The sequence below is a fragment of the Nerophis ophidion genome, linkage group LG20 (assembly GCF_033978795.1).
Source record: "Nerophis ophidion isolate RoL-2023_Sa linkage group LG20, RoL_Noph_v1.0, whole genome shotgun sequence".
NCBI classification, from domain to species: domain Eukaryota; kingdom Metazoa; phylum Chordata; class Actinopteri; order Syngnathiformes; family Syngnathidae; genus Nerophis; species Nerophis ophidion.
The window spans coordinates 4,812,797-4,829,461 of NC_084630.1; the positions used below are offsets into that span (position 1 = coordinate 4,812,797).

Here is a 16,665-nt window from a genome sequence, read left to right on the forward strand (position 1 = left end):
GGAGTGAGCGAGCATGCTATGTTTTTGACTGATTATTTTTTAATTTATTGTGGAGTGAGCGAGCATGCTATGTTTTTGACTGATTATTTTTTAATTTACTTTGGAGTGAGCAAGCATGTTATGTTTTTGACTTGGATTATTTTTTAATTTACTTTGGAGTGAGCAAGCATGTTATGTTTTTGACTTGGATTATTTTTTAATTTACTGTGGAGTGAGCAAGCATGCTATGTTTTTGACTCTGATTATTTTTGAAACATTGTTATCAAGTGAACTTAACCTAGTCTTTCTGGGACCTCCAATGGAAAATGGCAGAAAGACCATAAGAAGTTCAAAAAATAAAAAACGAAAAGCAAATAATGACAAATCTAAAAAAAAACAAAAAAAAGGGAGATTTTAGGTGGGCCAGACCATGTCCAAAATTGTTGGATTTCATGTACCCTCAACCAAGCAGGTTTTGTCTTGGTGATTTTAGCCAAAATATTCAAATCTGTGGATAAAGGAAATGACAAACTGTGTCATGTTGAAAAAAAACTGTCTTAGACTATTCAAGGAAGGGCAGAGGACTTTGTAGATATGTGGAAACATGTACTCGACTATTTTAGGCAATGGGGTGCAGCACCACCTGCAATGTAATAAGATGAGGCAATGTGTGAAATGTTTTTTCTCTTTTTGGTTCGGCTGTCATTGTTTTCCTTGTTTTGCTTTATAAATAATGTGAAATAATATATATATATATATATTCTGTACAAAAAAGTGAGATTTGTATACAACAAAATTTTAAACAAAAATAATCGGTATAGCTCGGTTAGTAGGGCGGCCGTGCCAGCAACTTGAGGGTTTCAGGTTCGATCCCTGCTTCCGCCATCACTGCCGTTACTTTACCCACCTGCACCCACGTTGGTTTAAATGTAACATAGATATTATATAAATGTAACTTTAGATTAGGTTTCACTATATAACGCGCTTTGAGTCAGTAGAGAAAAGCGCTATATAAATATAATTCACTTCACATGTTGACACACATTTTCAGCAGAATTGTACAGGCTAGTACAGCGTACGCTGCAGCCAAAACTCAAATCTGATTATAATTGAATGCCATGTAATATATTTTGTCACCTATTAAATACATTTCCATAGTCTTTGACGAAAAAACGTTTTTGCTCCACATGGGTAGTTTTTAGAGTTTTCTGAAAACGTTTCTCCTATGATTGTACTCCCTTATATAGTGGCCCCTAGCTTCTCTAGAAGGAAGTACAATTTTTCAACAATTTCCCTTCCCCAACAACTCACCAAGACCATCTCCCATAATTCCGTCTTGTCCGTCCTCCCCAAAGCTGTTGACTCTGTTGTTGTGCTGTGACAGATTCGGGTGGTGTCCACCAACGTGGCCCATTGGAGTCCTGATGGAGTTACCCATTTCTTCTACTCCTCCAGACTCTGCCCCATCAAGAGTAGGTGACTGGACAGCTCGATGAGGGGCAATTTGACCGCTGAAGAAGGATGCGTTGTGGCTTCCACCTTGGAAGGCAGGACTAAGCTGTTGGTTCTGCTGGACCATCCCTGGATGTTGAGGCTGGTTGACCCGGTAAGGCAGCCTAGAGACTGGACACTGAGGGGGGAGAGCTCTTCCGCTGACAGGATGCGCAGGGAAAGCGGGGTTGGGTGGTGCCAGGTGGTAGTTGAGGGCTCTCTGGGCGGCGGGGGTATCTTTTCGGTGGAGCAGTGCGTTGGGGAAACCAGCTATCCCATCATTGTGTGATTCCGGAGTTCGACTTTGAGCCGAGTCAAAATCCCCCTGTAGAAAACATGCAAGAAAAGTTAAAGAAAAAAAAAAAAAAAAAAGGAATGCAAATATTTCTATGCATTCCCCCATCAAGTACGTGCCTGTTTATCCTTCATTTCTGTGTTTTTTCTCTCTGGTGTGTGAAGACAACTTGGCTCTGGTTTGGGACATCCTTCTAATTTGCCTGTATTAGTCAACGACATGCACAGTTATCTTCCTGTCCAATCCTGTTCCTGGTTATTTGCAGTAGAAATAAAAATCAAAGCATGCCGTTTCTGATTGCGTCTGATTGTAAATCGGTGTCGGGGCTCGGTTGGCCCACTCCCAGGGGAGATGGTTGTGCCACTCCACTGCAAGTAATTGGGGAGCCTCGATTCTGGGCCTGCAAGAGGTTGAAGTTGTAGGCCATGGCCGCCTGGTGGCTCATGATACGTGGGTCGACAGCAAAGCGGTTCTGGTAACCTGGCCAAGGCAACTGCAAAAAATACAAATCACAGCGGTGAATAATGATCATTGGATTGTAATATAAAAACAAACTTCTAGATACCAATTAGAGTGGCACCTTAATTTACGAGTCATTTATAGTCTCTCGGTTTTTTGTTATGCTTTAATTTGACACAATCCTGCCCCCCACACCAGAACTGAGAAAGTTAGTGCAAAGGAGTAGAAGCAAACTAACTGAATCGGAGAAACAAAACATTAAACCAGGGGTGTCCAAACTTTTTCCACAGAGGGCCGCACACTGAAAAATCAAAGCAAGCGGGGGACCTTTATTTTAAAAAACAATCCAATAAATGTATAAAAAATATACATTTAGGCCTCCACTCAGGCTTGATCCCGGGGACCCCAAAGGGTTTTGGTAAAAATAAAATGTTAAAAATGTTTCATTAGTCAGTATCATTATTTTTATTCAAGTTTTAAATCTTTAGATCAACCTTATGTCTATCTGTCAATATGACGTTTTTAAAGATTTAAGTTGTATGCTCTTTTTGTCAAAGAAAACCATGTTTTTTTATGGGAAAAAACACAAAATATGCAATATTTTCACCCAATAAAATTTTAAAGTTGAATATTTGAGATTATATAATAATTGGAGCCGTAAAAACGTCAACAAGTCATAACACCATTGATTTTAATCCACTATTATTTTTTGTGCAATGACACTTAAAAACAAAACACGCTGATCCAAAAGGGTCCTACTCATTAAAGTGTTAAAAAATAAATTATGTTTTTTTTTTTTTACTGTTTCCTTTTAACACAATACTATCGAGATCAACTTCAGATCTATCCGTCAATTATAATTTTTGTTGTTGTTTATGTTTTTTGTTTGTTCGTTTTAGGCCATTCTTTAAAAAAACAGCTTAGTTTTTATATGGCAAACACAAAATATGCAACATATCTCAAAGTGGAATATTTAATGTGATGTAATTAGAGCCTTAAATAGGTCAATAATTCATAATGACATTGATTTGGATTCACCATTATTTTTTAGAGAAAGAAACAGCCTGCATGGCAGCTTTGTGTTATTAGAGTAAACATTGAAAAATGTTCTTGTTATATTTTACATTTGCTCTTTTATACCACTTTTTATGTTTACATTTTTTTCAATCGTTTTTTTAAAATGTGCCGTAGGACGGTTAAAAAATGGCCCCCGGGCTGCACTTTGGACACCCCTGCATTAAACGCATCAATCAATCAATCAATCAACGTTTACTTACATATCCCTGAATCACGAGTGTCTCAAAGGGCTGCACAAGCCACAACAAAATCCTCGGCTTAGATTCCACATCAGAGCAAGGAAAAACTCGACCCAATGGGACAATGAGAAAACTTGGAGGGGACCGCAGATTGACGTCAAGTGGATCTAGCCTAATATTGTGAGAGTCCAGTTCATTGTGGATCTAACATAATAGTGAGAGTCCAGTCCATAGTGGATCTAGCATAATATTGTGAGAGTCCAGTTCATAGTGGATCTAACATAATTGTGAGAGTCCAGTCCATAGTGGATCTAGCATAATATTGTGAGAGTCCAGTTCATTGTGGATCTAACATAATAGTGACAGTCCAGTCCATAGTGGATCTAGCATAATATTGTGAGAGTCCAGTTCATAGTGGATCTAACATAATTGTGAGAGTCCAGTCCATAGTGGATCTAGCATAATATTGTGAGAGTCCAGTTCATAGTGGATCTAACATAATTGTGAGAGTCTAGTCCATAGTGGATCTAGCATAATATTGTGAGAGTCCAGTTCATAGTGGATCTAACATAATTGTGAGAGTCCAGTCCATAGTGGATCTAGCATAATATTGTGAGAGTCCAGTTCATAGTGGATCTAACATAATAGTGAGAGTCCAGTCCATAGTGGATCTAGCATAATATTGTGAGAGTCCAGTCCATAGTGGATCTAACATAATAGTGAGATTCCAGTCCATAGTGGATCTAGCATAATATTGTGAGAGTCCAGTTCATAGTGGATCTAACATAATTGTGAGAGTCCAGTCCATAGTGGATCTAGCATAATATTGTGAGAGTCCAGTTCATAGTGGATCTAACATAATAGTGAGAGTCCAGTCCATAGTGGATCTAGCATAATATTGTGAGAGTCCAGTTCATAGTGGATCTAACATAATTGTGAGAGTCCAGTCCATAGTGGATCTAGCCTAATATTGTGAGAGTCCAGTTCACAGTGGATCTAACATAATAGTGAGAGTCCAGTCCATAGTGGATCTAGCATAATATTGTGAGAGTCCAGTTCATAGTGGATCTAACATAATAGTGAGAGTCCAGTTCATAGTGGATCTAACATAATTGTGAGAGTCCAGTCCATAGTGGATCTAGCATAATATTGTGAGAGTCCAGTTCATAGTGGATCTAACATAATTGTGAGAGTCCAGTCCATAGTGGATCTAGCATAATATTGTGAGAGTCCAGTTCATAGTGGATCTAACATAATAGTGAGAGTCCAGTCCATAGTGGATCTAGCATAATATTGTGAGAGTCCAGTTCATAGTGGATCTAACATAATAGTGAGAGTCCAGTCCATAGTGGATCTAGCATAATATTGTGAGAGTCCAGTTCATAGTGGATCTAACATAATAGTGATATTCCAGTCCATAGTGGATCTAGCATAATATTGTGAGAGTCCAGTTCATAGTGGATCTAACATAATAGTGAGAGTCCAGTCCATAGTGGATCTAGCATAATATTGTGAGAGTCCAGTTCATAGTGGATCTAACACAATTGTGAGAGTCCAGTCCATAGTGGATCTAGCATAATATTGTGAGAGTCCAGTTCATAGTGGATCTAACATAATAGTGAGAGTCCAGTCCATAGTGGATCTAACATAATAGTGAGAGTCCAGTTCATAGTGGATCCAACATAATAGTGAGAGTCCAGTCCATAGTGGATCTAGCATAATATTGTGAGAGTCCAGTTCATAGTGGATCTAACATAATAGTGAGAGTCCAGTCCATAGTGGATCTAGCCTAATATTGTGAGAGTCCAGTTCATAGTGGATCTAACATAATTGTGAGAGTCCAGTCCATAGTGGATCTAGCATAATATTGTGAGAGTCCAGTTCACAGTGGATCTAACATAATAGTGAGAGTCCAGACCATAGTGGATCTAACATAATAGTGAGAGTCCAGTCCATAGTGGATCTAGCATAATATTGTGAAAGTCCAGTCCATAGTGGATCTAACATAATAGTGAGAGTCCAGTCCACAGTGGATCTAGCATAACATTGTGAGAGTCTACTCCATAGTGGATCCAACATAATAGTGAGAGTCCAGTCCATGGTGGATCTAGCATAATATTGTGAGAGTCCAGTCCATAGTGGATCTAACATAATACTGTGAGAGTCCAGTCCATAGTGGATCTAACATAATACTGTGAGAGCCCAGTCCATAGTGGATCCAACATAATAGTGAGAGTCCAGTCCATAGTGGATCCAACATAATAGTGAGAGTCCAGTTCATAGTGGATCTAACATAATAGTGAGAGTCCAGTCCATAGTGGATCTAGCATAATATTGTGAGAGTCCAGTTCATAGTGGATCTAATATAATAGTGAGAGTCCAGTCCATAGTGGATCTAACATAATACTGTGAGAGTCCAGTCCATAGTGGATCTAACATAATACTGTGAGAGTCCAGTCCATAGTGGATCTAACATAATACTGTGAGAGCCCAGTCCATAGTGGATCCAACATAATAGTGAGAGTCCAGTTCATAGTGGATCTAACATAATAGTGAGAGTCCAGTCCATAGTGGATCTAGCATAATATTGTGAGAGTCCAGTTCATAGTGGATCTAACATAATAGTGAGAGTCCAGTCCATAGTGGATCTAGCATAACATTGCGAGAGTCCAGTACATAGTGGATCTAACATAATAGTGAGAGTCCAGTACATAGTGGATCTAACAGTGAGAGTCCAGTCCATAGTCCATGCATGTCAACTAGTGTCCACAGCATGCAACCACAAACCTCCTAACAGCCAGAATGTATGCATAAATAATATAGAGAAGCTGCAGATGTGGTGTTTGACATGTTTCAGTTTGTTCTAGTCCTGACCCAACAAACAGTACGGTCAAGCTAGGGTTTCCCCTAAATGTAAATGATCATGGCGCAAGGCCATGGCTATATTAAGGCCGGCAATTTAAGTTACAAAGGTTTTGAGTAACGAGCTCAGTAGTGGATGTAATAATATGCCCGTAAATTGAGGTACCACCGTATGTGAATGTTTCATTATGTTTCTGGTGTGTCAACAGAAGCAGAAAACTTACAGGCAGCGGCATGGGCATGACCATATTTCCACCATATACCGCCGGAACGTAAAGGATGCTGGCGCCTGTGTGAGGGTCTATCCTTTGAACAGGACTGGGTGACTTGCCAATGCCAGCTGAGGCACCACCCACGGGTGGTGTAAATGCCTGGATTGGGTTTCCCATGAGAACAGCTGGGCTGGGCTGGACTGGAATGAGAAATGAGCAGCAAATACTTCTTATATGGGGATTAAAATTGCCAAACAGACTGAATTGCATGTCTGCCATTTGTCACATGTTTGTTCTACCCTGGGGTGGACATATTAAACTATGTGTTACAGAGATTTTGTGAATATTGATATTTTTTTGATGCAGTATTAAGGACAACGTAAACATTTATTTTATACAGTCTGATGTACCTAAGAAACCCACCACATTTCATCCCAGTCAACATCACGAAGCAGTCTCGGTCGGTTTGTTTTGTGCGTAACAGAGTTTGGATTATAGCATTCTTACCTGAACCACACTGTCACAGCAAACACGTGAGATTTCATCGCAACTAAACCACACCCGGGTTGGGGAGGAGACCCTGCCCCAAGTGGAGGAGTTCAGGTACCTAGGAGTCTTGTTCACGAGTGAGGGAAGAGTGGATCGTGAGATCGACAGGCGGATCGGTGCGGCGTCTTCAGTAATGCGGACGTTGTACCGATCCGTTGTGGTGAAGAAGGAGCTGAGCCGGAAGGCAAAGCTCTCAATTTACCGGTCGATCTACGTTCCCATCCTCACCTATGGTCATGAGCTTTGGGTCATGACCGAAAGGATAAGATCACGGGTACAAGCGGCCGAAATGAGTTTCCAGGTCTCTCCCTTAGAGATAGGGTGAGAAGCTCTGTCATCCGGGAGGAACTCAAAGTAAAGCCGCTGCTCCTCCACATGGGGAGGAGCCAGATGAGGTGGTTCGGGCATCTGGTCAGGATGCCACCCGAACGCCTCCCTAGGGAGGTGTTTAGGGCACGTCCAACCGGTAGGAGGCCACGGGGAAGACCCAGGACACGTTGGGAAGACTATGTCTCCCGGCTGGCCTGGGAACGCTTCGGGATCCCCCGGAAAGAGCTAGACGAAGTGGCTGGGGAGAGGGAAGTCTGGGTTTCCCTGCTTAGGTTGTTGCCCCCGCGACCCGACCTCGGATAAGCAGAAGAAGATGGATGGATGGATGGATAAACCACACCTGAAATTAAATCCTGAATGGGACTTTGTCTGTTTAATGTAGCTTTGAGCTGCTGTTAGAATCCGCTGACTGTTTGGTATCAGGTCACTGACTCTTCTGTATATAGGTAATGTTATGTATGTGTTGCAACGCATGGGATATTTAGCATCCAACATAAAATACCTCTTCCCTCAACCACGACCATCATTGCTCGCATGCGACAGGAAGCGAACGAGCCAAATGCTACAGTCTGTGAACATTGCTCCAAAGTACTGAGATTGTGTTGAATTATATACAGAAGACTGAACATTGACATGTGCAGAGGCTGCATTGCTTTGTTGCATTGTTATGTTTCTGCAACATACAGGTGAAAACTCAAAACATGGCTTCTATAGCAGCAATTACATTTACAAGGTGGAATTAATGTGACTTACTCATACCATGCAACTTAAAATATGTTTTAAGACTTATTTTGATATAAGTTTGATGATTAAACCAGTTTAAAAAGAAGTTTAGGTACATGGTATTCCAGAGGTACAGAGATGAAGAAGGGCTTTGATATTGGGTTTCTTGTGTTACAAAAGAGTTAGGGGCTGCCCATTGAGGCACTGGTACTGCTGTTTTTTTTTCATGATACTATTTCCATGAGCACTTGTGGTAACGGCGTGGCTATGTATGTGTGTAGTGTGCATATGTATGTATATATTTATCATTTATTTATATACAAGTTCATTAAGTTTGTACATAGAGTGAACAAGGAAGTTCGAGCTCAGAGTAATTTATGATTTAAAGAAAAGGGGTGGGATTAAATAAGTGTATACTTCTTCTCACTCCTTTTCAAATATGTAAAAAAAAAAAAAGTCGAATGCTCATTTGTTTTTTTTATTCTCCATTGTTTTCATTTTGTTATAATAGCCGTTAAGGCTATAGCACTGTATTGGATCATGCTTGTTCTTATTGTTTTGCATATTTTAAATAAAAATATATCAATCAATCAATCAATCAATTGTGGCTTACAGTTTATGAAAACATCAAATTGAAAATGTCAGAAAATTTGAGGTTTTCAAAAACTTAACTATGATCATCAAAATATTTTTTTTTTGGGCCATATTTCACTCTGTACGGCATGAGTTTGTATCAAATAAGTAGTTTCGTAGAATTGAAATTAATGTTTTTTTAAACAAAATTCTATTTTTTTTACTTCCTCCTGTAGATCTAACATGTCGGCAGTAACCATAAGTTTTCACTGTAGCAAAAGGAGAACTCGCTGTAAAAAAAAAACAAAGAAAATGAGCACTCACCGTATCCTTCAGGTGGAAGGTGTTCTGTTTGGTTCGCATGTTTGCCCTGAAAGATTTAGAAATGATCATTAGGAAAAGAGAATGATTTTGAAGCCTAAAGAAGGGGTCACCAACCTGTCAATCGCTATCGACCATTCGATCTCTGGGACCCGACCGATCGACCCCGAAAATATTTCAAAAATATAATTATCGTGACACATCAGTGACTACCCCAACCCGGAGAGTGACCAACAGGCACGCATTTTAACTCCTTAACTCTCTTCAGCCCCTCATCCCACCGCTGTCGATATTGGCCGCAAAAATGGACGCAACTACAGATGTCTGATATCGGCCGATAAATGCTCTAAAATGTAATATCGGAAATTATCGGTATCGGTTTCAAAATTATCGGCATCGGTTCCAAAAAGTAAAATGTATGACTTTTTAAAACGCCGCTGTGTACACGGACATAGAGAGAAATACAGAACGCCAATAAACCTTAAAGGCACTGCCTTTGCGTGCCGGCCCAGTCACATAATATATGCAGATTTTAACACACACAAGTGAATGCAAAGCATACTTGGTCAACGCCATACAGGTCACACTAAGGGCGACCGTATAAACAACTTTAACACTGTTACAAATATGCGCCACACTGTGAACCCACACCCAACAAGAATGACAAACAGATTTCGGGAGAACATCCGCACCGTAACAACAAACAAAACAGAACAAATACCCAGAACCCCTTGCAGCACTAACTCTTCTGGGACGCTACAATATACACCTCCCGCTACCTCTAACCCCTGCCCCACTTCAACTCCGCTCATCTCATCCACCTCATGCTCTCTCAGGGAGAGCATGTCCCACATTCCAAGCTGCTGTTTTGAGGCATGTTAAAAAAAAAATAATGCACTTTGTGACTTCAATAATGCCAAGTTGGCATTTTTTCCATAACTTGAGTTGATTTATTTTGGAAAACCTTGTTACATTGTTTAATGCATCAAGCGGGGCATCACAACAAAGTTAAGCATAATAATGTGTTAATTCCACGACTGTATGTATCAGTTGATATCGGTATCTGTAATTAAGAGCTGGACAATATCGGAGTATCGGACATCTCTAGCTGCAACCTTCAGCCACTCGTCTCGCAAACTCGCATCACGACGTGCACAAACATTTTGGAGCTGCAATAATGCATTAATGCGGACTGTTGCAAAGCATCGGACATTTTCTAGCATCCAACATAAAAAACATTTTCCCTCAACCACGACCATCGCATGCGACGGGAAGCCAACAAGCCAAATACTACAGTCCGTGAACATTGCTCCAAAGTACTGATATTGTGTTGATTTATATATAGAAGACTGAACATTGACATGTGCAGAGGCAGTAACACATTATAAGATAAAACAATGCGGCAGCTGAAGGACTTCCCCGTTTATCCTCTTTGTCACACGGAAAAAGACCCGTCAGGTGAACAGCTGATTTTACTACATCCAGCCAGCACTGACGTAAGCTGACTCGCATTCAATATGTGACCATAGGATGAACCAATATTACGGTATTAAGACTGTAGGGCAGGGGTGCCCACACTTTTTCTGCAGGCAAGCTACTTTTCAATTGACCAACTCGAGGGGATCTACCTCATTTATATATATCATTTATATTTATTTATTTATGAAAGAGACATTTTTGTAAACAAGTTAAATGTGTTTAATGATAATACAAGCATGTGTAACACATATAGATGTCTTTCTTTCACAAAGACAAGAATATAAGTTGGTGTATTACCTGATTCTGATGACTTGCATTGATTGGAATCAGACAGTAATGATGATAACGCCCACATTTTCAAATGGAGGAGAAAAAAAGTTGTCCTTTCTGTACAATACCACATGAAAGTGGTTGGTTTTTGGCATCTAATTCATCCAGCTTCCATACACTTTACAAGAAAAACATTGGCGGCAAATTCCGTCGCTTGCTTGATTGACATTCACGGCACCCGAGGGTCTTGTGAGATGACGCTGGCTGCTGCCAGTTCATTATTATGAAAAAATGACAGAGAGAAGGTGAGAAACACTTTTTTATTTCAACAGATTTTCGCGCTGTCGCTTCCGTCAAAACTCTAAAGGCCGACACAAGTGATGTGCACGCCAGCTTTCTGAGGGATCGCTTGTGCACGCCAGTTTTCCGAGACTCTGTATTTAGTTAGCGCAGGCAGCATGAAACAGGGCTTTTATTGTGAAGATAGGAAATGTGCAGTCGGCCTTTCGAGTTTTGACGGAAGGTACGGCGCGAGAGTCTGTTGAAATAAAAAGTGTTTCTCGCCTTCCTCTCGGTCATATTTTCATAATAATGATCTTGCAGCAGCCAGCGTCATCTCACAAGACCCTCCGGTACCGTGAATGTCATTTAAGTGACGTCTTGGTGAAGATTGATGATCACTCATTTTTAGGTCTATTTTTTTTAAAAGCCTGGCTGGAGATCGACTGACACACCCCCCGCGGTCGACCGGTAGCTCGCGATCGACGTAATGGGCACCCCTTAAAAACAGTTAGAAACCTGTGCGAGCAATCTGTGGCCCGAGACTGGTTTGTCAATGACCTTAGGCACGTTACAAGAAAAATTAGCAGGAAGCACGATGAAAAAAAATTACAGTCAATAACAACACAAAGCTTTGTCTTTAAAAACACAAAATAAAAAAGCTACAAGAAAAAGTTGGCGCAGGGGTAGATCTTGCTTTGGTTTTTCTTTAAGACCAGGGATCTTGGGCTTAAAATGGTTGGTGAACACTGGCTTAAATCTTGGTTGGGTTGTGCCATGTGTCGCAACTGGGGGAATAAATAGGAGCATGAAAAACTGCAGAGGGGTCCTGGCTGTCCTGCATATGCCACAATTGTTGTAGGTATCAGTGCGAGCTGAACACATCTATAAAATAAACAGATGTCATTCCCTACTCTTGGGACATTTTTAAAGCTCATTTGGAATGGAGGTTAAGTCAAATCACTACATTGCCATCCGTCCATGGCTGCCAGCGACCAGATACACAAATAGATAGCTTCGATATGGCATCATATTTTCCAGCTTGCTTTATGTTTCATTTTTGGATCAGCTTCACAATACCATTCTTATTTTAAAATAAAGCATGGTTGTTATTTTAAAAAAAAAACATACCACCCATGCCAGAGATTAGGAAGCTGATCTATAAGAGCATCTGACACCATGTTGAAAAAATTGAGTTAATGGATGTTATTAATTGTCAGTTCACTTTTTTCGGCAATAACGGTGAGATTACCTTTTTAAGCGATAATGGCCGTATATGCTGACGTTGACGTATGTTCATTCGATTGTTTTGATGTACAGAGCTTATGTGGGTTTGTTTTTCTAAAGCAGGGGTGTCCAAAGTGTGGCCCGCAGCTAATAGTTTACCGGCCCGCCACACATTCTGCAAAAATTGCAAAATTGATAGTATTGCAAAAATTAAAAAAACATTTTAAAAACTGGAATGAGGTGAAATCTAACGAGAAAAAGTTGCAATGTTGACACAAAGCTGCCATGCAGGCTGTTTTTTTTTTGTCTTTGGTCTTTATTTTTCTTTTGCCATTGCTCAAAAAAAAAATCTATGGTGCTGTTTTTTTTTTTGTCTTTGGTCTTTATTTTTTTTTTGCCATTGCTCAAAAAAAAAAAAAAATCTATGGTATAAGGAATTATTGACCCATTCATGGCTCCAATTACTTTAAACATGTTACTTTAAAATGTTTTATTTGGAAAAAAATATTGCATATATTGTGTGGTTGCCATATAAAAACATCAAAGTTTTCTTCGACAAAAGAGCATAAAATAAAGTTTATCATTTTCCATCAATTCATTCATCATCATGATGACAAAATAATAGTTCAAATGTAAAAATAGATATAAGATATAAGACATATCTGAAGTTGATCTCGTAACTTTAGTGTGGAAAGTAAAAAAAATAAATGTATCACTTTAAGAGTGGGGGACCTTTTAGATTCCAAATATATTTAGTGGGATTTTATTTAACTTTTCACTGTGATTACTCCAAAATATTAAAGAATTAAACTCATCGGTGCCCTGCATAATTGATCTTGTAGGGCTCTAATTCCTAAATACTGCATATTTCAGTTTTAGATAAATAGATAGTACTTTATTGAGTCCTTCAGGAAAATTAAAATTCCAGCAGCAATGTACAGAGTTGAGATCGATTTAAAAATAAAAAAATGGGGCTAGAGGGTAAAGTTAAAAAAAAAAAGTATTTATGCCTTTTCTGTCAAAGACAACTTTGTTTTTTAAAATAAATAAAAAATAACGGGAAAAAGTTGCAATGTTGACACAAAGTAGGTCAATAATTCATTATAATATATTTGTTGTTTTTTTTGGACAACAGCAAAATAATGAAAAATAAAGAAAGACAAAAGAAAAAAAACAGCCTGCATGGCAGCTTTGTGTCAACATTGCAACTTTTCCCCGTTTTTTTTTTTTATTATTATTTATCTAAAACTGAAATATGCAGTATTTAGGAATTAGAGCCCTACAAGATCAATTATGCAGGGCACCGATGATTTTAATTCTTTAATATTTTGGAGTAATCACAGTGAAAAGTGAAATAAAATCCCACTAAATATATTTGGAATATAAAAGGTCCCCCACTCTTAAAGAGATACATTTATTTTTTTTACTTTCCACACTAAAGTTACGAGATCAACTTCAGATATGTCTTATATCTTATATCTATTTTTACATTTGGACTATTATTTTGAATTGATGAAAAATGATAAACTTTATTTTATGCTCTTTTGTCCAAGAAAACGATGTTTTTATATGGCAACCACACAAAATATGCAATATTTTTTCCAAATAAAACATTTTAAAGTAACATGTTCAAAGTAATTGGAGCCATGAATGGGTCAATAATTCATTATACCATAGATTTTTTTTTTTTTTGAGCAATGGCAAAAAAAAAATAAAGATCAAAGACAAAAAAAAAACAGCCTGCATGGCAGCTTTGTGTCAACATTGCAACTTTTCCCCGTTTTTTTTAAAATTATTATTATAAAAAACAAAGTTGTCTGACAAAAAAGGCATAAAAGCTTCTTTTTTTTTTTTTACTTTTTTTTTTAACTTTATATCAACCTGAAGTTGATAGATATTTACTGAAAGCGTTAAATAAAAAAATAATACTAATTCGACTTAGTTTTAACATGTGATGACTGAGACCCTTTATGGTCCCGGGGGTCCTAAAAGTTTAAAAAAAAAAAAAATCCATATATTTTGTTATGGTTTGAAAATGAAAAATATGAAAATGGCCCCCGCATGCTTTAATTTTTCCGTTTGGACACCCCTGTCCTAAAGCCATTTAATATTGCAGAGCTGTGGCTCATGAAGCCCAATGGGTGAAGGCAGCTGGTTGGCAGCTGTGGCGACTTTGTTAACCTTTACCTCAGGGCAGGGAGGACAGACGCAGGAACGCTCTGCCTAATAATTAATTGCACCGAAAGCAGGCCGGCACGCAGCTTTGACAGATGTGTAAAGTTGACACGTATTTTGGCATGTAAGTGAATTATAATCAACATTTAAAAACAGGTAAAAGGTCACACAAACTCCTCCTTTGGCTACTGATGTAAACAGTAACGCAGGAATTTGCAGTTCTGGAAAGTGTACTAAATAATGGGCCATACCCAATTTGTAAAAGGTCACTCTGCAAGCCTTACCAATACAAAATATTCAAGATCACTGAACGATACTGCTTTAAAATGTTGATCACAATAAAAAAACAAGAGCAGTGTCACAATAGCAACACAATATTTTAACTATGTCCCTCTACTGTTACTGCATACAAACAATTGAACACATTTAATAATATACAATAACTAAACAGCAATACCTTTTCACTACTCATTTAAATGAGTTGTTTTTTCCAATAACCAGAAACTTACTCCCAGTCTTTGTAAAAATGAACAAATTCAGTTGGAAAACTGACAAAAAAAAAAAAGAACATTTCTATCAGCATAAAACTCTGCCAAGCGAGCCTATAAAGAATATTAAAAAAAAAAAAAACAAGAGTACATTTCCAGGAAAATGGCCGATCGATCAGGGCATCGCTACCTGTTGTGCCTCTATGTGAAAGCCTGTTATTATGTCAACTCATTTTAAACAGCTCTCAGGTTATTTAGAACAATCTCTTTACTTTTTCCCCAGCGATAACTCAGCAGTTCTTCCACACTGCAAATGAGCTCCTTAAACATCCACTACTTTATCCTTCATGCATATTTTCTACAGCCCAAAGTCGTGTTTCTACTAAGGCAGTATCCAATATGGGTTTGTGAGAAAAGGCTATATTTAAGTGACCCTTTCTTGATTGTTGTTACTCCAGCCGCAAATCTTACCTTAGGAGGTGACTGTTGCTGTTGTGCCTGCTTTGCAGAGGTGGCCTGCACATGTTGAGGATGAGGATGGTGGTGGTGGTGATGCAGTGCCTGGGAAGAAGACTGGTGGCCTTGCAGTAGCCTGAGGGCACGAGGGATGAATTCTGGCGCCAGAGGGTTGAGAACATAGGTCTTCTTTAGCTCCAGGGCTTCGAGCTGAGCCTTAATTTGCTCGAAGGTGATGCCATGGAGGCTTTCGTTTTCATGACAGATGGATACAAAATGCTCCCAGAACTTTCTGAAAACAGAGGAAAACAACAACTTCAGTGGTATTCGCATTACACTGCAATTCTATCCAGCAGCGATCGTGCAGAGCCCATGTGATCATAGCCACTACTGTTCTTTTAGGTACCGCCAGAGGTGGGTAGTAACACGCTACATTTACTCCGTTACATTTACTTGAGTAACTTTTGGGATAAATTGTACTTCTACGAGTAGTTTTTATGCAACATACTTTTACTTGAGTATATTTATAGAGAAGAAACGCTACTTTTACTCCGTTCCATTTATCTACATTCAGCTCGCTACTCGCTACTTTTTTTTAATCGATCTATTAATGTTTGTTTTGGTTAATGACAGCGCTTCAAAGTAAAATCTACGCATGCCTGTTTCACCAATCAAATGCAGTCACTGGTGACGTTGGACCAATCAAACAGAGCCAGTCGGTCACATGACCCGACTTAAACAAGTTAAAAAAACTTATTGGGGTGTTACCATTTAGTGGTCAATTGTACGGAATATGTACTGTACTGTGTGATCTAATAATAAAAGTATCAATCAATCAATCAAAAGTGTAAAGGAAAAAAGACACTTTTTATTTCAACCGTACTTCCCGTCAAAAGCCTAAAGACTGATCGCACAGTTCCTGTCTTCACAATAAAAGCGCTGCTCCATCGCGCCTGCGCTAACAAAATAAGAGTCTCCGAAAGCCAGCGCAAACAAGCTACGGAGTTTGCCGCCAATGTATTTCTTGTAAAGTGTATAAAAACAAATATGGAAGCTGGACAAATAAGATGCCAAAAACCAACGACTTTCATGTGGTATTAGACGGAAAAGAGGAACTTTTTTTCTCCTCCATTTGAAAACGTGAACGTCTGATTCCAATCAATGCAAGTCATCAGAATCAGGTAATACACCAACTTATATTCTTGTCTTCATGAAAGATAGGAATCTATATGTTAAACATG

At 38.9% G+C, this 16,665-nt stretch overlaps 1 protein-coding gene across 3 annotated transcripts in view; it reads right to left on the reverse strand.

Moving 5' to 3' along the window:
• helz (helicase with zinc finger) overlaps nucleotides 1-16,665 on the reverse strand; it is a 143,022-nt gene that overhangs the window by 14,647 nt on the left and 111,710 nt on the right. For all 3 annotated transcript variants that reach the window (XM_061880351.1, XM_061880349.1, XM_061880350.1), the window contains exons 24-29: nucleotides 15,440-15,716; nucleotides 9,054-9,099; nucleotides 6,567-6,754; nucleotides 2,054-2,258; nucleotides 1,885-1,967; nucleotides 1,291-1,795 (exon numbers count right to left, since the gene is read on the reverse strand). In XM_061880351.1, the coding sequence (XP_061736335.1) occupies nucleotides 1,291-1,795; nucleotides 1,885-1,967; nucleotides 2,054-2,258; nucleotides 6,567-6,754; nucleotides 9,054-9,099; nucleotides 15,440-15,716 (1,304 nt within the window). The remainder of the gene's footprint in view (nucleotides 1-1,290; nucleotides 1,796-1,884; nucleotides 1,968-2,053; nucleotides 2,259-6,566; nucleotides 6,755-9,053; nucleotides 9,100-15,439; nucleotides 15,717-16,665) is intronic.